The sequence below is a fragment of the Leuresthes tenuis genome, unplaced genomic scaffold (genome assembly GCF_036924035.1).
Source record: "Leuresthes tenuis unplaced genomic scaffold, fLeuTen1.0.hap1 SCAF_16, whole genome shotgun sequence".
NCBI classification, from domain to species: domain Eukaryota; kingdom Metazoa; phylum Chordata; class Actinopteri; order Atheriniformes; family Atherinopsidae; genus Leuresthes; species Leuresthes tenuis.
Window position 1 is genome coordinate 25,030,563 of NW_027325370.1, and position 21,899 is coordinate 25,052,461.

Consider the following 21,899-nt stretch of genomic DNA (forward strand, 5'->3'; position numbering starts at 1 on the left):
ACAAAGCTTCTGAATTTCAGCTTATTTTTTTATGCTAATAATGATTTGGTGTAAAGTCATGTGTTGTTGTAAATCTGAGGCTGAACCTAAATAGGTTAAACCTAATTTCAAGAGCCATTAAGGAACGAAAAATATTTTCATCAGCTGCCAATACATAAAATCTTAGAACTGACGGAGGGACACTTTTGTTTTCATATAACAGTACACTTTGGATTCATATTAGTTCATCATAAGTAACAATTTTATCTCAATTTAATTTCAGTTCATAGATAACTCAATAAGTGTTGCATTGACACTTCACAAGATATTAAAACAGCAATATTCATGAAAAAAAAAGTTTACTTTTCCTGTTGAATTATAATTTTCTCTTCAAAGTTTGATTCATGTGAGAATATCACATGAAAAAAGCCCACACAAAGCTATCCAAGAGTGGATACAAACATATTCAAAGACTGATTTATGAAAAATCAAATACGAATTTACAAAAATTACATTTACTTAATGATTTTAGTTCAAGCTCAGTATGTACTGAAGAACACTTTAGGTGTTTACATAAAAATTTAACTATTAAAGTATTGAAATCTATTAATTTCCCCACCAGTCATAGCACTTAGGTTAGTAGTGAAAGTTATTAAAATGTTATTATCTTTCACCATTAGTAACTAGCTGCTATCATTGTCAAACTTTGTGACTGAAACGAAAGAAAGAAAAAAGTTAAACAGACTTGTTATCTCTTTACTAAAAGCAATTAAGGATTGTTTGAAAATGATGAAAATATAATCACGGTAGAGAATAAAGTATACATGATATCATATCTCAATTACCATGTAAAAGCAATATCAGACACAGTACCCTCATTTTGATGTTAAAGAGTGCTGTGCATGCATCTTTTAGCTTCCTGCACATAAGTGTGGTTTACAAAAACTGTCACAGTTTATGTTTTAATATTCTTATTTTCCGGCCATTTGTTATGTTTCATGTTTTATCCCCTCTCACGTTAGGTTCACTCATGTCATCTGTTTTCCATTTCACAGCTGCACATCATCACCAATCGCTTCCCCACAGCATTTAGTTTCCAGGTTCAGTCACAGTCTTTGCAGAATCCTCACTTCCCTTTCATGTCATGTTCATGAAAAGCTAAGTCTGGTTTTGCCTCACAGTTTCAGAGTGTATTTGTTCATTCATAGTCACAGTTATTAATAGTCATGTTTGTTATCTTATCTTATAGTCTTGTTTAATTCCCACATAGTCTTGTTTAATTCCCACAGTCAAGTATTTTTGAGATCCGGCTCTGCCACGCCTTTTGTTCTTGCTCCTTGTCTTTTTTTGGAATAAACCTTTTGAATTTGAAGTTCTGCATCTGGGTCCTGCCTTCCTGCACCAACGCTTCGTGACAAAAACTGCTTTTGAGTATTGTTTTGCTCTCATCACTCAGCTATCTCACCTAAAGTTCTACAAATAGCCTTTCCACACGTTCTCTCTCTCTCTCTCACACACACACACACACACACACACACACACATAGAGTGCTGCTTATTCTGTACATGTAGTACTTTTGTTTTTTTCTGACTTTCAACTTACACACAGTGGACGCAATGGGTCATTGGAGTGTTTCATTGATTTATCAAATAATAGAGACAGTAAAATTCTGACTTCATGTCATAACTTTTACAGCTGAGCGCCATTGATACAAGTACTCCTACCATCACTGTTTCTTTAGACGCCTTTACACAGATGTTAGTCTATATGTTTTCATGAGTGTAAGTGAATTCTCTGAACATAGAACAGATTTGTTAGGTTTCAAATCTGACAGGGTGCGTCAAATAAAAATTATTATTTAAAAAAATATATATTTTATTATTGTTATAAAATGATTTAAAATAATAATCCAGAAACTTGAGAAGCAAGATGGGTATAGATCCAGGAAAGTATACAGGAAAATATCTGCATCATTTTCATTACTCTCAAACTGAGGAGGTTGCTGCTCAGCTAAACCGAATAGTCAGGGCTGAAAGGTCTTGTTCAGGCAGCAAAACAAAAAGCCAATGGTATCTATGAATGACATGCAGAGTTCCACCTCAGATATTAGAGAACCTCACAGAAGCACAGCGCGCAGCTCAAAGTCAGGGCTTCAGAGTAGAGTGGCCAGAAAGACTCCATGATTGATGCAGAAAAACTAGGGATTGAGTGATACCTCATCAATAATCTTACGGTACAACATGGTGATGGCAGCATCATGGTCTCGGACATCGGCTGGTGATGGGGAAACCCTTTCCAGAGTTCAGAGAGATATCACGATGGGGAGAAAGTTCACCAGTAGGACAGTGACTAAAGCATACCACCAAGAAATCTTAGGAGTGGCTTCAGGAAATCTTTGTGTATACTGTATCCTTGATTGACCGATTGCCTGGCCATGTTCATCATGTGTCAGCAGTTTGAATCCTGGTTTCCCCAGACCACATGTCAAAGAGTCCTCGGGCAACACACTGAACCCAACGTTGCCTCAGATGCATCGATCGGTGTGTAAATGTGTGCAATAGACAAAAGAGCACTTTATAGCCTGTAACATGTATAGACTAAGACATGCTATATGAATGTGTGTGTGACTGGGTGAATGTGGCTTGTCGTATAACAGTGCTTTTAGTGGTCAACTGAACTCGAAAAGTGCTATATAAGCACAGACCATTTACCATTTTCTTCCAATTCCAAAAATGCTGGAATGCTTTCTTTTTAAGATTTTACATGCATGTCTACTTCCTGAAATGCGTTCTTTATTTGCTGTGTAGCCATGGAAGGATCTTTCCTTTGCTACAAATGATTTTCTAGTCGTTAGTAAGTTGTACAACCAAGAAACAATATCTGAGCCCAACTGCAAAATAGTTGGAGCACTATGTAACTGAAAGTGATTAACGATAAATGAACTGCCCTTTAAGGCTATACAAAGCTGTGATGCTTTCATAGTAATACCCATAACTCATATGTATAAAATAAGTGCATAAAAGACAACTTCACTGTTCTCCTATTAAGACTCATTACATATATTAGCTCATCTTTAACTTGTCGTGTTAGGTTAGGAATATGAAAACCACTTTTTGAATATGACAGCACAAGTCAGTTTGACTTGCACTGATACTGCACAAAGATCACGAGTTGTTCTCCTGTTACACACCAGACTTTTTGTGATTTTACCACAAAGCCACTAGATGCCACTGTGCAACTGATATTGTGAACACCACCTGTTGAACACTGCAAAGTCCTCATTGAGCCACCTCTAACAAAAGACATTGCTTTATAAATAACTGGCATTAAAGGCTACTCCTTCACATATGAACTGAGTGTGTACTTCTCTTGTAGATAAAGTGTGTAACCTATTATTCATATGTCATAACCTTATTAGAATTAAGCTTGCTAAAAGTTTACACGGGTGACTTTTCATGACTCCCATGGTTCCTGACATCGAGCTCCTCCCACTGTTCTTTAAAGCCTTCTTGGAGAAATTACAAAGAGGGCTGCTTGCTCACTAAACAAATCACAGAGAGCAATATTCGAGATTTACAAGACATTAAATCTCAAATGTTAAAATGGCTACTGTTGACTAAAGGTTGGTAAATGAGAACCTTTCAGAGAGCCAACTGAAACTAAGTCAAGGGATTTTCAAGATTTTCAGACAGTCTTTGCACCACTTCCTCTACCTTTACTCTAAGCCTATCACTTGTCCACTCCTGTTGTCAGTTCTGAATCTTGTTCAACAGGTTACACTACTTTCAATGCATTCTGAATTTCCGTAGGATCAGCTGTTTAAGCCTGTTAATGTGCATACATATGGGGCTCACTTTTCTTTGTAGGTGTTGTCCTCGCCTTTTTCAACACTTGAATTTATTTAAACAGCTGGATGACTTTAGGACCCAGTGAGAGACACCCAGGGGGCGCGGCAATATTTTTAATCTGACCACAGAACCTGTTAGCTTACTTGTGCTTCCTCTAAGACAGTTCATATGTTCCGTCACAACAGTTCCTTGATGGTAGAGTTGAAATAGGGAAGTGCGATGCGTAGCAACAGAAGAGCCACAGCACTCAACACAAGCCCTGTCAATGTTACTCCATGATCTGTGGACAAAGACCTTTGTGACCTGTCATGCCTGTGAAAGGTGTCCTGCCAATAGCCAACCATGGAGCAACAGGCCAGGAATCTGAGGAGTATCCTGACCCATCTGGAGAGGCAGGAAACCTTGGACGAGGTGGCATCAGACTGTATTGCTGTGGAGTTTGAGGTAAGTCAACTCGAATGTTCCATTGACTGAGGTACTGCTTTTACTTGTACTGTGGATGGAGTCTCAATATAGATGAGTTGTTGCATTTCCATATAAAATTTGCCACATTCCTTTGCTGAATGAATTGTAAGGTCAGTGAAAATGAGAGTTCAAGCTCTTTCCCCATATTCAAAAAGCCACAACCGACATCATGGGCAGGGAAGTACTCAGCTTTTGTATTAACAGTTCTACGCCATCTTTATGCTTCCTCTTTGCTGATGCTTGTCACTGAAGGCCCATCAATGAGGAAGACTTGTAGGCAAATTGTAACCCCGAACAACTAACAAAGACTTGCGCTTGTGACAAGCACATGTACACACATGAACAGAAAAATCTCCCTCCGAAGTGTCAATGACATCATCTGTGGTCTGCTGCCATGGTGATGAGTTACTTACAAGTGCCTTAGGAGAGCATCGTGTGCTTCACATGCTGCCCCTGTGCTGTCATATTGGTCCCACCACAACCACTTTACAGGAAGGGGTCTATGGCATCACTTCCTTTAAGGACAAAAGCACTCTGTGGTGTAAAGTATTGAAAGATGGTCTGAAACTTTTTGCCAGAATTGCCTCTGAACAAAAAGACCAGTGTCTCAATGGGTCCTGTAAGTGTAGATGTGCTATGAGTTAAAGTGTCAATCAGCTTTGGAAGAAAATAGTCTTATGAAGCATCAGGGTCAGTTTCTTCATCTGGGGCTGATTCAGTCGTGTGAAACAGAAAGTAGACCCTCTTTAAAATTCTGAGGTTTCAGGACAAAATAAAAATCATCTAGTACTTCATTTTAAGGCCTGGTAAAATTAAGTAAGTGCAACCTGTGATGAATAACATTGAATGGCATATTAGAGTGTGTCACTATCTATTCAGAAAAAAAAAACTAAGCAACCAAATGGTGGAAAACCAGATAGATAAGATTTTTAATTAAGATTGTAAGGAGCAGGAAGTTGTTGCTGATGGAATACACTTGATAAACTTATCATCAGCAAGTGTGAGTACGTACATAAAAGCAGACGTTTTGTCTGGAGGAAAGACATCAGCCATGATTGTAGAAAAGCAATTATCGCTGCCTATCAATCTAGGATGGATAATATGATCATTTCCAAATTATTTGGAGTCCGTTCTTCTACAGTGAGAAGGATTATTTGCATGTGGAAAACATTCAAGACAGCTGACAATTTTCACAGGACTGGACGTCCACTCAAATTCACCTCAGGTTGCAAGTTGCAAGTTGCATTCAAAACAACCAAAAAGACTTTTACAACAATGTCCTTTAGACAGACAAGACCAAAGCGGAGATGTTTGGTCACAATGTACAGTGCCACATTTTGTGAAAACCCCTCACAGCGTGTAGGTACAAACACCTCATATCAACTATCAAGTACAGTGGTCGGTGGGTGATGATTTCAGTTTTGTTTGTTTTTTTCTGTCTCACAGGATCTGGACCATACATTCCCTTACCCGAACAGTAATTGAGTCATTGACTTGACCTCTGTAAATCAAGGTTTTCTTGAGTCAAATAAGCTCAAATGTACACCAGTAAATCTACAACAGACATGCTAAAATGAATAGACTCACGATTGCAATGCAAAGTGCAGACCTCAACTTTAAGAGAGCTGTGCATAAAACAAATGCCTACAAACCTCAATGAACGGAAGCAGCATTGTAGAGAAGTGTGGGCCAAAACTGTAGAGAAGTGTGAAACGATGACAGAGACTGACATCTGCTGAAGGTAGTTTTATAAGCTGTTGCATCATCGGATAAACTGATAGACCTGAGCTTTATCTACCCAAATAATGACTGATTGAATCATTTATTTGTTAAATAAATAAAGTTTAACATATTATGTTGTCCATCTGAGATTTTATTGACATAATTTTAAGACCTGGTGAGGACCAGATGATGCAGTTTTTGACAAAACATTTTTTTATGAATTGATATTACACAGCTACATTCTACTACTACTACTTTACTACTCCAGACCATGCAATGCAAGAGAGAGTACTTGTTTGGTGTCTCAAAACTAGTTGTGTTCACCCCTCAACTTAGTTTCAAAGGCAAAGAACAGTGCAACAACTTGAAATAATGTCTCTAAATGTAAAAGTGCAAAGAATTTCTGGATCTCTAGATATTTTGTCTAGATTACATAACTGTATTTATTTTTATTTTATAATATAAGTAAATCTGAATAAATCTCAGTGCATTAGGCTGAAAGTCAATATTGGACAACTGTGATCTTTTGGCCTCTTAGGTTGTTTGGCTTTAAAAAATGGACATGATAGCTCAGGGACACCTCAAAAAACATCTGTGTTTGAACTCAGTTTGTAGACCAATCCTCAAAATTCCCGTGAAAAACTTTACAATACAAAAAGAATAAACATCTAGTATTTGAAAAAGATCCAGAAACACCTCCACCTTCTTTGGGCCAAAGCTGGTCAAAGATGGACTGAGGCAAAAATGGGAAATGTTGACTTTTAAATCCTTTACCATCATGGAACTTGTTTCCACACACAATATGACATGGTATCACAGTGAAGGAGTCCATACAGCTAAACTGACCTGGTCCACATCCAGATGTACCTTTTATTGAACATAAATGTTGTGATTCTTTGTGTGGACATGTACCATGACGCTTATAGTTACATACTTTTCCTCATATTTAGAGAGAAAAACATTAGCAAAAAAATATTATCACCATTATTGCTGTTGTTATTTTCTTTAGATTTGTTGGTAGTTCTCTCAATTGCATTGTTGTGTTATGAAAATCTGATATCAATACAGAAACTTTTTTTTTTAATGATCCTTTCCCTACTTTTGAAAAAAAAAGTTTTGCGAGCTTTTATTCAGTATTAGCACCTGGGGGAAAAAACATTCTCTGTTTCAGTATTTGATTAGTTTTATTAGTCTTATTTTCAAAAGCAAGTCCGTGTATTCTATTTTCATCTATACTTCACACAATAATCAAATTCTTAAAATGGGGTTTCCCACATGAAACCCAAATGGCTACGGAATTGAAATACAACCTGTCAGACACAAGCTCGGACAGAGTTGAGCTGTAAAGAGTTTTGGCCAAACATAGGCAGGCACTTTCTATACATTACTCTCTCAGCAGTGTGAAATAGTGTTTGTTCCATTGAGTGATGGACAGTGACAAAAAAGTCCACTGACATTTCCTCTATTTTAAGGGGTTAGGGTAAAAAAATGCATGCCATGGTTAAATGTACAGTATGCAGTCAATAAAAATGTCTTTTGTGTTTTCCAGAGGTTGAAAAAGCAGTCAATGAAGTATCGCATGGACAAGACCTTCCCGACGAAGACAGCAGAAAAGCAGGAAAACGTCAAGAAGAACCGATACAAGGACATTGTTCCATGTAAGCTTTGCTCAGAGCAGTTTTTGCTAAAATTGTGGTTGAGCATAAACTTCTGCTTTCAAAAGTTATGATAATCTCTGAGTTTACGTCAAAGTAGATGTGGCTGTGTCACACATAACTAAGACTTTGTGACTTTTTGGGAGTAAAAAGGAAATAAAAATGAACTGGTCAAAAATCATGATCTTAAATAGGCTTGCTGATACTAATGCATTAACACAGTAAAGCAAATATTTCCAATAACTAGTCATTTCATGCGTAGATATCATTTATAACCAAAACTAAAGTTTTGGAAACAACATTGTTCTTCTGCTACATTATTCGTCTCCTGTGACTAAATATGTTGACAGATCTCATCCTCTATTCCACAGTTTAAAATATATGTCAGTATGGTACTGCAAAAGGGATTAAAAAAATATGTACATGTAAACAAATGTTTTTAGAAACTATTTTTCAACTTATTCCATGACCACTTATATCTCTTATTTTAGTTGACCACAGCAGAGTAAAGCTCACTTTCACCACAAGTAAAAATGACACAGACTACATCAATGCAAGTTTCATTAAGGTAAATGTATATTGTCCTGTGTGAGAAAACTCCTTTCTATTCATTTAAATACTATTGCATATCATACAATACTGTATATACTGTAACTGACAATGTGTTGCGGTGCTTTGTGTACAGGGAGTGTCAGGCTCCAGAGCATATGTTGCTACTCAGGGTCCTCTCCCTCACACAGTTGTGGACTTCTTGAGGATGCTTTGGGAATATAAAATTGAAGTAGGTCTTCCTGTTAATTGTGGGTGACTGCCAACAAGGTGTTTGTTTGTTTTTTCTCCCCCACCCACAGCTAATTATCATTTATCATTCATCTCATCTTGTGTTCTGATTCTGCTTTTTTCTTATTTGACTCTCGAGGTGATTGTGATGGCCTGTAGAGAATTTGAGATGGGAAAGGTAACGCTGTCTTTCAATTTCTTAATTTCCTCAAATTTTTTCATAGGCTGTTGGTATTTCTGCATTAGTATGTGAATCTATAATTGAAATGTAAGAAATAAGGTTCCTTTTTTTTCACTAGAAAAAGTGTGAGCTATACTGGCCACAGAAACAAGAGGAGACATTCGATTGCAAGCCTTTTACAGTTCACTGTGTGAGTAAATTCATATTTCACATTTTTCTACAACTGTGCCAAAACATATGCTGACATTATAATTTAGTTTTATCTACACCTGGCACCTACACAGTATGGTACGGTTACAACAGAAAATAAATTCTCACTATCTTATTTTTCAAACAGCAGGAATAAGCAACGATCTTAAAATAAGCTGTTGCCTTTTTCTTACAGGATTCTGAGGAAAATAAAGGAGACTATCTGACGAGGACGTTAAGGTTGACTTATCGCAACGTAAGCACTGACTGTGAGAAAGAACAGTTGTCAGGGCAATTCTCCTGAGACAAGTAAAAGATAACCAGCTGGTGTTTTGCTGACAGCTGCAAAGAATTAGGGCAGTCACTAAAATCTTAGAAAATCTTTTGTCACATTTGACCTTTTAGAGATGGTCTCTGCTGATTTATGCAACTCTTCATCTGTCACAGTGACACATTTGGGAACAAAAGTGTGGTGAATGCGTGTGTCATGAGCCGATATAAAAGCCTACTTTTAAATGTGCTCTTAAAAAAGGCTTGCATTGTAACTTTAACTTTAATGTTTAAAAACTTCTTCCTATTTTCTTATACTTTTTCAGTGCAGCCGCACTTTGAAACAGCTGCACTATGTCAACTGGCCAGATCATGGTGTGCCAGACACCATTCCGCCCATTCTGGACATGCTGCATGAGATGCGCATCTACCAGGACCACGATGACATCCCAATCTGCATCCACTGCAGGTCAGGCTGTCTTCTTAACTTGTCTTGTCTTATGCTGATTGTTGTTGTTTTTTTATGACAAAATGTCTCAAATGCACCTTTTTTTCTTCAAAAAGAAAGACACAGCTGCAAAGTAGATTATTTTATGATCTCATGGGTAATCATAAACTAAAGGTAACTTTAGAGCTTTATTCTGTTTAGAAAAAACATCACAAGCTTGTTACAGATATGTCGTTCGTTGGCTAAACCACAGACAGAGCAGCAGGCCGACACAGTTTGTTACAGTGATTGAACTTCCAACATCACACAATGTAAGCCAGAGCACAGAACAGTTTTAAATTACCACTGAGCAGTAATTCAAGCTGCTCTAAGGCTCCTCTATGTGAGTAATTTTACTGTTAAACTCTTTTTTTTATTTGGCACTGATAGTGGAATTGCATTGTTAGAGCAAAAAAAGCATTTAATCTTAGATTACGAAAAGGCCTTATACTGGCTCTACAATCTGCTTTTTGTTAGTGTTGGTAAACAAGTCCAGCTCCATATGGCGTTCCACAGGGCTTCATATGTGGGCTACTCCTATTCTCACTGTATATGCTCCTATTCTTCCTTACCCTCCATGTTGATAATATGATTAACCCCAAGGAAGGTAATATTAACAACTGTATATCTAACAGTAACTAATAACTCGCAGTTTGACTAGCCACTCAAAAAGCATTACAAGCTCAGTGAAGAATAATCACAGTAAATTGAATTAAAATTAATAATATTTTTATAATTATTAGAGGATGAAGTCTCACAATGGAAAACTTGTATTTCTTGTTTGATTTTTATTATGAAACCAAGTTAAAATTGCTTTGTTTATTTACTGAACAAACTATCTACAAGCCAAATGTAAGTTTTCAAAAGAAATCAAGCTTACAGAAAGTGGAAGCGTGTCTTGTTAATATGCTATAAATGTATTGCTTTGGATTATAACGTTTTAACTTGCGTTTTGTGGATATTGAAACAAAATATGTGGAGTGAGACGGTTTTCAGACGTGCCCCCCCTCCCCTCCTTCACAGCCTTTCATCAGAACTTTTGAAGGTGCAATGGAAATTAAGTTTCTCATAGTCGGATGCTGCAAAATGTTCCACTCCTATGAGTGAAACTGCATAACACGCAAATCAAACTTTTGATTGACTCGTTACTTTGGCAGCATGTTATCTGTGGGCAGTGTGTGCATGTCCCCTATGTTAGACTTTCAGGTACCTCCTCTATCTCTTTTTAACAGGAAATACGTGGAGGTGGTTAGCCAGCGACCTAATATACTTTCAAGTGCATGTGTGTGCATTCCCTCTGATATTATTTCAGCACTTCATGCTTTTGCTGTTTTTAAACATTATCAACTGAAAATGACAGATTAGACTGAAGAACATTGACTTGTATCATTCCAGACAGAGAACTGCCTGTCTGTGTTTTGTGCGAAACAACAGTTATTTTTTTCTGTGAATAGGCGCGATCAAATCGTTGTTGAGTGTATATGATCAAGGCTCCAAGGCTGTAAAGAAGGCTTGCTGATAGATAAGAGCAGCTTAGTGTGGGGCTCGTTGTTTCACCTGAGTGATACGGAAAATGGGTTTCATTGCATTTTCTGTTGTGGTTTTTAATAAGTAACAACATTAAAATTAGAAACAGCTATTGTTTTCACAAAATATGAGGAATACACATACTTGCATAGCATAGCGACATGCTGCATGTATTCTTTCGGCTTTGTGTGTTACTTGAAAAATTCATTACCCCCACCTCTGAAGTAGTTTACCTTTAGAAGACACAACTAGTTTGAAGGTTGCTGTCCACGACTTGAAAAAAGAAAAGAATCCTAACATTGCTGTTTTAGGTAAGGAATTATGAGTGGAAGGACTGTAAGAGAATACAATGCAACTGAAAACACTGTGAAGGACAAGTCTTTAACTGGCAATGTCTTATGTGAAGGTGTTCAAAGTGTCAAAAGGTCTTTCATCTTGGAAGCTTTTGCAGCTAAATAAAGATTAGTCAGGCGTGGAAACTAGACATCATTACGTAGGACATATTTGTGGACATCAAAGGTCAACTTACTGACTAATCAAACTTTAATATTCATCTGTGTATAAAACACCAATGAAACCATTCCAATTGTAGAAAATTTTGAGCCCTTAATATAGAAATGACATTTGACAGTGTGTCATGAGTTTTGGTTGTTTATTACATTTAGTTCCAAGTTTTTAGTAAACCATCTTTTGTGTGTTTTGTGATCTTTGTAGGTTGGTCTTTAAGCAAGAACTGTAACTTACAAAAAAACAAAAAAAAAACTATCAAAGACAATTTTGCAGGGCAGTAAATGTAGCAAAAGAAAATCAACACAATTGTACTTTTTTTTAAAAAAAAATCTTGTTTGGTGGAATTTTTGTTTTTGTTTGGTGGAATTTACTGAAGTGTAAAAAGAGTTACACAAAATGTCCTTGTTGGTGCTAAGCAAAATGTCAGAGTTTTTGCTGCTGTGATTTTAGTGCTGGCTGTGGGAGAACAGGAGCCCTCTGTGCCATTGATTATACATGGAACCTCTTGAGGAAGCAGGTGAGATATTCTGTCCAAACACTTTCTGCCATTATTCTTCAGACCGATTTAAAAAATAAAATCTTCTGTTCTGTCTTTTTTTTTGTGCTTGTTTCTAGATGATCACTTCGGATTTTGATATTTACTATTTAGTTCAAGACATGAGAACCCAGAGGCCCTCTGTGGTGCAGACCAAGGTAATGTCAAATATTCCAACTAGCTGGACTGCATTTCAGGCAATTAATGTCAATGTCAGTTCCATCCATCTATAGCTCCAAAGGCCTTTTGTTTATTTATGTTTTGTGCATCATGCCCCAAGACCTTGTCTCCTAACAGAGCAGGTTTCTCTTGTTTAACCACAGGAACAATATCTGCTCGTCTACAGAACCATCAAGTTACTGTTTCAGAGATATTTGCACTCCATGGATGCACACACCTACCAAAATGAGGTGAGCAACTATGGCAAAACTCACTTTTGAATCAGGCAGGGCAGATAGTGGGAACAGATGACCAAATGTCCAAAAAGCCTACGTTTAAAGGTTACTCACTTCATTAAGAAGTTGAATTGTCAGGGAAAAAAAAACAAAAACCTCCTACTTTCTTTTCTTTAGCCCCTTTTCTTGACCTTGCTGGAGACCACTGTGGGATTAAGGAAATGTAATAACTAAGGAAAAAGATTAATGAGAATCAAGCAAATAATAATGTTTTTTGTTTTTTTTAATTACACAGAAAGCATGTTAAGCACTTCACCAAATATGTTCTTATCATCTTGTTATATATTCCCATATGAACATAGACAGTACTGAACAGACTGAGCAGACAGTCACAGGGAAGACAAGCAACATACGGGGGAAGAATTCTGAGCAAATAAAGAACGAATTACGTAAAAAGAAAAAAACAACCTAAACACATAAAAAAGCGGAAACAAAGACAAGGAGCACAGGATCTGGATTTAACAAAGAAACAGCCTTAAGAAAATAAATAAAAAGAAAATGACAACAGATACATTGAACCCTAATATCGTAACACCCATTATAAAGTAAATTTTTTTCATTTTCAGCCTGGCAACTGCTTAAAGGATCCTCTGCCTACTAAGATTTGAAACTTGTACTATTTAGTCTTTCGTGGTGATGATTGTGAACAAGCCAAAGCCCTATCAAGCAAGTAAAAGAGTGAAACCTACACTAAATTATTGGTATCTGATTGTTTTTGAAAGCCACCAGCACCAACTGAAAAGCACAACCATCATTGTTCACACACAGCAGCTGTGGTAGGCTTTGTTGCGGTTTCAGTAACGTTGATGTAGAACACAATCACGTGATAAAGTGGAAAATCAGCAGCAGACGGCCAAATTTAAAACTGTGAAGGCTTTGTCAGTAACAACACTTCCTTACATAAAGATAAACCTTTACTCATAAGTTGATGCTCTCAACATTTTTCTATATATTCTGCAACAATTTCTAGTAAAACTAAAAATTGACTAACATTTCCTGTTATAAAGCATTTGCAGGTCCTACTGTGACTTACTTTCTCTTTTAAACAAACCAGGCGACAATGGTTCCAGCTCCTGAAAGGGAGCTCTTTGACCTGAGCGAGGAGTCTGAAATGATACCACAACTGCAGTGCCTCCTGGAAGAGGAGAGGCATGTTTTACCACAGTACACCACTCATGTGACCTATGCTTCAGAAAATCTCATTTCCTTGAGAGCCAAGGACATGCAGTGGGATGAGCATCAATGTCAGCCGCTCCACTCCCTTCCTGAGACTTTGACCACTTACAAAAGCCCGAATAATGACGGACCCAATATGTCACCTAAACTGGTGCATAACAGCCAGACAATCCCTTATGAGGAGACCAGGATGCAGGAGAGTGATAACATACCATCACTGAACCCTGAATCTTCACCAGCCGTGGCAGAGGCCATTTGTCACATGGTCGAGGACCCCTATTTTGACAATCCTACTAGTTCCCCTTCTTCAGAGGAGGCACCAGTGAACCCAACTGAAAGCATGGAATGGACACTCAGCCCTGTCTTCACCACACCCTCATTGCTCCTGAATGACAAGATGCTGGAGCTTAACTCTCCTGCTTCGGGTAAATGGGAATGTTTGTGAAAATGAGAGTATCAAAATACACAACACAGATAACAGTGGCCGAATAAAATTGTTGTGTGCATTTTGTAGGCACTGCAGAAGTTCTGATTAATGAGGAAGCGCCTCCTCCGCTACCTGAAAGAACTCCTGAATCATACATTCTGGCTCTGGTTGCAGGTTAGTGCCCACAGAGCATGTGGTTTAATGAACAAATTTCTACTTCACTTGAACTTAGATGTTAAAACATACCATGATTTTGTTTTTCAGAGCTCTCCGATCCATGTGCAAGGTTATCGGTCATCATTCCACCCAATGCTGCAGCTGAGGCTGTCAGGGAGTTGGAAGGTAAAGTTTTAGTTTAGAATATAAAATATCTGCTACTGTTTTATTTGAAAGACAATATTATTTATTTATTTTACCATAATCTATCCTATAGTAACTAATTAAAAATACTGCCAACAACAAAAACATTCTCATGAAAATGCAAACTATGATGCTGATTTCCATATTTTCAGGGAGCCCACCCTCACCTGTCCCCCCTCTTCCAGAGAGAACCCCAGAATCATTTGAGTTGGCTACTGATCCAGGTAAGTTCAGAATACCACAAGTCTTAAAATCAAAACAAGAAACAAAAACTAATAATTGAAGATTTATTTGACAAATACTAACTGAAGTCGACATTTCTTTACTTGCAGCTCCTGCGGAGCAGCAGATTGAGGTCACGCCAGCAGTGAACTTGGACATAATAGGGGTGTCTTCAGAGTGGTCTGGAAACTCAGCTGCTGCCACATCTCAAAATGAGAGGACAACTCATGTGCGGAGTAAAGTAAGATTGGAATATCTTCATTGGTAGCTGTGAAGCTTCCTGCAAGTTAATGCCATTTGGATTTTAAAGATCAGTTACATCCTGTATACACATACATTCTATAATGTACACATAACAGAGCTCTAAAACAAGCACTGAAGTGCCAGTTTAGCAATTAAAGGGGACATATTAAGCCCTTTTTTCACAGGTTTACAGAACCACAGGCATAAAATGTGTTAAAACTATGTGAGAAAACATTTGTGACACTCATGAAACTATAGCCATAATTGCAGCACAAAAATTGTATCTAACTTATGTGGAGGATGATTTGGTCAGATGAGGCTGCAAATGAAAAAACAGGAATGTATCAGAACAGCAATGGAACTTTAAATGCTGACAGAGGGCTGACTCGTGGTCTTAATGAGCTGCTTTTGAGTTGCAATTTCAGACTTGTTTCGCTATCTTACAACAGAATGCAGAACAATATGTGAATGAGAGCAGCTCTACTATTGATTTGGCTGTATCAATATATCAGTATATGTCAGCACAGGGAATAGGAAAAGGTATATAGATATAAAGGGCTGGCACAACGATGACTGCAAATGCAACATGATCATGTCATAAATATGCTAACTAGCGTGTGAAATCATGTAGCAACATTAAGTCCTTTCTTCAGCACACTTTAGTGACATTCTGTCATAAATACTTGCCAAAACTGGTAGTGAGCAGTGGCGAACTGCACCCCTCACTTTTATGGGGTGGTCCTCTTTTAGATTAGTGGTACAGTTTCACGTTACCACATAAATGTATGTGTCATGTGTCATATACCTACATTTCCCTCTCTGCAGTTCGGCCATGGACACTTGGTACGGATCTCTTTTTAGGCACAATCTTGTAACAAATCATGCCCTGTACTGGCTCCGGAGGTTAACTGTCTGATGAAAAGTTGCTTGTTTTGTTTACAGGTTTTTTTTGCTGGAACACTGCCCTCAAAAATAGGTTATTCGCTAAAAAATGACAGTATATCTTCTGAGGCTCGAGGTGTAATGACAGGTGCTGCTCTGTGCAGTCGACAACAGAGCAGCTTCCTCGCCAAATTGACTTTCATGGTTCTAGTTCAGCAATGACATCTAAGCCAGCTCAAAATCGTAATCATTGAACAAAATATTTTAAGACCAAAGCAGCCCGAAACAAAGAGTTGTATCATATAGCAGTTTTTGTGTAAGTAGTCACTTCATACATCTAAATATATGGTCTAATGCAAAGAAAAAGTGCTTTTTCGGTCATGATATGTGCCCTTTATGGAAATTTAAGGGATGAAACTGATTTATCAAGACGTTTTCCAAGACTTGGGAAACCATATTGATTGTATGGTCTCCATCTCGACAGACAATCAGACATGAATGGATAAGATGTGCTTTATTGTGGCTATATGGAAGTGTGGAGGAAATCCTCCTGGCACAATGAATAAGAAAGATCAACCCTAAGAAAAACATACCAAAGAATGAAACAAACATACTTAAAAACAGAGTCAGGCATTACATAATGAAAAATTATAGTATAGAGTATAAATATTATCAAAAATGAAATAATAAATGATAAAATAATCCTATATAAGACATTAAAGCCTCCTCTATTTCCGGGTGTCTAACTGAGCTGCCCTCAGGCAGGGTACAGGTTGCCAATCCTTAACAGGGCTCCACACTTACAAACAAATAACCACACACTCTCACACCTCCACTTAACCTAACATGCACATATTTGGACTATAGGAGGAAACTGGAATACTCGGAGAAAACCAGTTTAAGTCCTAGTTTGAACTAGGAACTTTTTTGCTGTTAGGAGACAGTGCCAAACACTGCACCTCCATGCCACCTTAAAGGCTGTTATTTTCACTGAAATGTATTTGTAGGTCCCCCTTTTTCGTTATCAGTGCTACAACTATTTCACATTCCAAGATGCATACAGGTTAGATCACTTTTTTGGATTAATGCCAAAGATAGTTTCAGGTTCTGTCATGCCATATGTCAAAAGATAAAGTCATGGCAAAAAGCAAGTACACCGTTAGCCAATTCTAAGGATCTCTGTATGTGGATATATAAAGAAAGATATCCGCTGGGCCTTAACAAGGGTTTAAAATTAGGTTAATACAATCTCACATGAACAATAACACTTGACATATTACACTGTCATTGTTTGTAAAAGCTTATAATAAAACTAATTATTTTTAAGCTAAGCCAAAATTAGTGTGTAGAAAACAAAAATACACCCCTCAATTAAGCAGCTCAATCAACCAGCTTTAGCAGCAATAACTCAAAGTAAACAGTTACTGCCTGATGTTATCAGTCTCTCACATCTCCAACATCTCACATTTATTGAGGTTTCTGGGCATTTATTTATGTACAGCTTCAGTTGGGTTGAGGTTTGGACTGTGAAAGTTTGCCTCTTCACCCTTTATGGTGTAGATTTGCTGGTGTGCTTGGGACCATCGTACTGACTCAGTTTCGCTGAAGTTTTAGCTTTAGGATAGATAGCCTCACATTTGACACAGAAACTTCTGAAAACAGATTGATTTTAATTTACATAAGAGCAATGTTCTTTTCTTTCTTGTAGAGTCTGAGAGCAAAGATGACTTTCTCAGGTAAGATGTAATAAACAAACTAATAACTAATATGCAAATATGTAAAGATGACTTTAAATTTATGTTCTCTCACACCATCTGCCAAAAGAAGACATTTTAAACATGTGATCATTTCTGCAGCACCGGTAATACAATTTAATCTCCAACCAAGTGCAACCTCAAATCCCCACAATTTCTATCCACCTCTGGAACCATCGGCTCCTCCAGTTCATCTTCAAAGTAAGCTCACCAGTGTGAATGATGAGACGATTTTCTATTCATTTTTTGTTTTCAGATGATTCAAAGGAGAATCCGGCTGTATTTTTTCCTTCTTTAAATATACAGTTTAACATATGTACAGCATCAATATATATGTGATATATATATATATATATGTGTGTGATTTATGTGTGTAAAAGATTAAGTGGAATAATGGTTTTGAAATGAGAAATCAAAAAATGTTGCTATATTTGTCTTCCCAGCTGAGGACAGTCTGATACAGTCCTTTCCAGAGAGAAGCCGAAAATCCTTCATCTTCACCACAGAAGACAGTGAGCATAATGCCCCCTCCACTCAACAGACACAGAAATGCAACTCCTAAGCTTTATCTGTTGTATGAGAGAGATGATATTCCTTCTAACTCTAATCTTTTCAGTTCACGATAGAAGCATGCTATGCTCACATCCTTCAGGAACAACAAATCCCTCTCCAATGGTCGAAAAGTCGTCTGAGTGGGACAGGACTTCTCAGCCAAAGAAAATCCTTGATGTTTTCACGAGGAGCAAGGTAATGGCCACCAAACAGGTCACATCCATCTTGAGGGTTGCAGTGCATTTTTTTTTGTTTTGTTTTTTTTGTTGAAGGACATAAACATTTATCTTTCGAATGTTTTCTCCAGAGTGTCCGAGCTAAAAGTTCAAGACAAGGTGAGCTAGCTAATCTCCCTCCTCTGCTTTCATGTTACTTGGCCTCACAGTTAAAGGATGCTTTTTTTTTAATGTAGCAGTTGAGGTGAGACACCAGTTTATCACATTCTGTTTTCAGCAGCCAAACATTGTGTTGTTGTGTTTGTTGAGGACATAATGTACAGCATGCAGTTTGCTGCAGAATGAAAATGTTCAAATTCCTATCCTCACCACAAGGAGGAGGAGAAGTTGCAAAATGGAAATGTCAAAACTCAACTACTCAGAGGATTGATGGTTTATAATTTGAATATTTGCATTGTCGATTTTGGTAATGCATCGTGTTTCTGCTTTAGAACCCATCACTTCGTTTCAGCAGCTCGCTCCACTTCCTGTGGCTGGAGGAGGAAGTGGTGAGTTGGTTCGTTGCATTCTAAACAGTAGCCTTTCTCACACCTTCTGCTATAAATAGACTTACATATAGTTGTTATTAAATCTACATAAGATCCTGACTTGACAATGTTCAGCCACAAGCACCGCACATCAAAGGCTCCAATGCTCACTAATTAAAACTAAGAGTTTGTGATAAATTTCTGTCGAAATATCAAAATGTAGAAAATAATTTCCTTTCTGTTTTTCAGAACAAGTGGAAAAAAATGATGTGAACCACAGACCCCTCCTGAACGCTGAGAGATCAGGAAACAAATCAGACAAAAGCAATGAGAAGGGCATGTCTCGAACAAAGGTAACACATGAGCGACACAGATACAGTCAATAGTTCTGTATAAATTGAAGGTCTAATATTGCATGCTGAATTTGTTCTTTTTCTGTCTAGAGTCTAAAATTTTTTAAAACTAAACAAAAACGTAAGTAATGACTATGTGATGCATTAATTTAGTTAATAAATGGACCAATATCTATCAGAAATGCTGGACTAATGTGTCTGACAATTACATTCTCAGATAAAACTGACCCTCAACCACCTCCAACTCAGCCTGGAGCACCTCAGACATTTAGTGGCTCATCTGCAGTGTTTAAATTTGGTAGGTCTTCATTTTTATGTCACATTAACATATGACAATGCAACATTATGTACAGCATTTACATCTTTCTCCTTGCCCCCCCACAGGCTTTGGAAACCGCTTTGGAAAGCCAAAAGGCCCCAGGACTTATCCGGAGACATGGGTCTGAGGCAGTCACACCATTAAGTGGAGCTACTCTTCTGGTCATAATTTCACACTGCACTGCTCAGTGACTTGGACAGAATCAGGCTTTTTATGAATATGTCTGACACGGAAAAGATCTGATACAGCAGAAGAGTGAAAAAGTCGATACTCTTTGTCTCAGAACCCAGTGACCTTCAATGGAGAGTCAACGCAGTCGCATCCTCAGCCAGAGATGCACAAAAAGTACCTTGTTACCTGCTCTTTGTACACTTCATGAAGCAAAGCAGATTTTGATTACCGAACAGTGCTTCATCAAAAGTAATCGAGTTTGAAAGTTCAAAGACTCAGCAAAGCATGGAAACTGTTTGGAGAAGTGGGTAGTCTGCATTGAGAAATTTAACACTTCTTGTTTTAGAGCTCCGGGCAATGCTGATCATCTAGGTCTGTGTGAACTACATCTAGACATGCATGTGTGCTCCTAAATCTTGTTCATCAGCGTATCGCTTTGATATGAAGAGAGCAGGCTTCACATCATTAGTGCAACCTGTGTGTAATTAAATTTTGTTTCTGTGCCACATTTCAGGCATCCATCTGCAGCTTTTCAGTATCTTTCAAAAACACCCACTTTTTGAAACTGATATATATATTTCAAGCAAGTGCACACAATTATTTATTTAAAAAATATGGACTTTTATGCATTGTGATTGTGTTTTTTTTTCTGTTTTAATAAGACTGAATCACACCAATACCATTGTTTGTTTACTGTCCGTAACTCATCTGCCAAACAACTGACAAAAACCATTGGCGATGTCTCAGTACCAGCATTAACAAAGGGGATCAGAGAGTCACACCATAATATGACAAAAGGCAGATATGAAAACACTGTCAATTTCTGTCCACAGTGATAACACAAGATGAGATCACGTGGAAAGCCATATTTTCAAAAAAGAAAATAAATCCAGAATATGTGTGAAAGGCATAATTTTCAATCAGAGTGTATGACAAGGGAATTATTTGCTTTCAGGTGGCATGGAATGAGGTCAGTCACCAAACAAAACTTTTCAGCTTTAAATTAAGTTAGCCAAGTACAGCACAAGGATGCAGTCAGTGTAACATCCCTTCCCTTACAAAAGGCTACTTTTTAAACAATGGGTCAAAGGCCTATGTGAGATTCAGATGAACTGTAAATCTCAAGAAAAAAGTAACGGTTAAAAAAAAATAATAATAAATCATCCTCCTTAAATTTGATGACATTTAAGAATAAGAGACCTTTTTGTGTACATTCTCCTCGTACTTGTAGAATCAAGCCTAACCATCTGCAACCATACATTTACATCCACAGTAACCCTCTACCTGGGTGCACTCATCACCCTAGAGATAGTTACCTGCTAAAACTAAATGTTTGAACGGTATCAAAAGAATGAGCAACAACATTCACATTTTCAAACTAGAACAACAACATACTGTAATATTTACAAAGCAAATTCTGAACACACGTACTTCAAACATGAAGAAAAGACTCAGACCATTATTGCTAAGTGCAAGCGCTAATAGAGAAAACAAGGACATGGAGTGGAGCTAGTGGAACAAGCAAGCTAGCAGGTGCTAAAAAAACAGGAGAACATTTGATATCTAAAACAACCCAGGCCAAGTAAACATATAGCAGTTTGAACAAACACAAGTCGTTTTTTTTTTTATACTTCTTTACTTTGGCTTTAGAGAGACATTTACATTGGCACTAAATTTTCTCAGTGGAAGAAGAACCACATTGCAACAAAAGTACGCAGCCATGTATAAGTGCATGGTGGTGGCATGCTACCTGTGCAACAAGGCGTTCTCTGGGTGGGGAAATGTAGTGCCAAACACATGCTCCTCTCCCTTCCCTGTTTTGAGTAGCTGCTAGCTAGCGTGTCCTACCCGCCCTTCAGACATCCATTCTCAAAACTGAGCTCTGACTACTCATAAGAACTTAAGTTGAGCTCAGTTTTGAGAAAAAAAAAACCAAAAACAGTATTAAACAAAATGGGGACCTGTATAAAATGCTCTTTAAATAACAAACTGTCAAAACACCAACTTATAAAGCAGACAAAATGCTATAATTGTATGTTGTGTCATTTGAAAGGAAAAAGTATCCTCTTCACATAAAAAGAATAACAACAACAACAGAAAAACTAATAGACAATTCATAAATAAATATGTTCAT

General features: G+C 37.5%; 2 protein-coding genes across 3 annotated transcripts; both read left to right on the top strand.

Annotated features, from left to right (window-relative positions):
• Positions 1-3,797: 3,797 nt before the first annotated feature.
• Positions 3,798-12,686, top strand: LOC140271589 (tyrosine-protein phosphatase non-receptor type 12-like). Of its 2 annotated transcripts, XM_072366858.1 has the most exons (11): positions 3,799-4,271; positions 7,564-7,672; positions 8,161-8,237; positions 8,355-8,450; positions 8,589-8,627; positions 8,749-8,820; positions 9,016-9,075; positions 9,416-9,558; positions 12,064-12,130; positions 12,229-12,306; positions 12,472-12,686. In XM_072366858.1, exons 1-11 carry the CDS (start codon positions 4,170-4,172, stop codon positions 12,586-12,588), a joined length of 960 nt encoding a protein of 319 aa, XP_072222959.1. In that variant the 5' UTR covers positions 3,799-4,169; the 3' UTR covers positions 12,589-12,686. The 2 variants fall into 2 exon arrangements, with proteins under 2 accessions (XP_072222960.1, XP_072222959.1); XM_072366859.1 differs by lacking the exon at positions 9,016-9,075 and having other exon boundaries at positions 3,798-4,271.
• Positions 12,687-13,569: 883 nt separating this feature from the next.
• LOC140271588 (uncharacterized) lies at positions 13,570-20,233 on the top strand. Its single transcript, XM_072366857.1, has 15 exons — positions 13,570-14,204; positions 14,294-14,380; positions 14,471-14,548; positions 14,719-14,790; positions 14,899-15,029; positions 17,622-17,649; positions 17,770-17,868; positions 18,111-18,179; positions 18,284-18,414; positions 18,527-18,554; positions 18,887-18,943; positions 19,172-19,275; positions 19,366-19,396; positions 19,493-19,573; positions 19,660-20,233. The coding sequence occupies exons 1-15, from the start codon at positions 13,664-13,666 to the stop codon at positions 19,719-19,721; spliced, it is 1,599 nt and encodes a 532-aa protein (XP_072222958.1). The 5' UTR covers positions 13,570-13,663; the 3' UTR covers positions 19,722-20,233.
• Positions 20,234-21,899: the final 1,666 nt, after the last annotated feature.

Coding starts and splice junctions, on each gene's coding strand:
- LOC140271589 (XM_072366858.1), top strand. CDS start 4,170: ATGGAGCAACAGGCCAGGAATCTGAGGAGTATCCTGACCCATCTGGAG. Junction 7,673..8,160: donor ATACAAGGACATTGTTCCAT/GTAAGCTTTGCT, acceptor CTCTTATTTTAG/TTGACCACAGCAGAGTAAAG. Junction 8,821..9,015: donor AGCCTTTTACAGTTCACTGT/GTGAGTAAATTC, acceptor TTTTTCTTACAG/GATTCTGAGGAAAATAAAGG.
- LOC140271588 (XM_072366857.1), top strand. CDS start 13,664: ATGGTTCCAGCTCCTGAAAGGGAGCTCTTTGACCTGAGCGAGGAGTCT. Junction 14,791..14,898: donor TGAGTTGGCTACTGATCCAG/GTAAGTTCAGAA, acceptor CTTTACTTGCAG/CTCCTGCGGAGCAGCAGATT. Junction 15,030..17,621: donor CAACTCATGTGCGGAGTAAA/GTAAGATTGGAA, acceptor TCTTTCTTGTAG/AGTCTGAGAGCAAAGATGAC.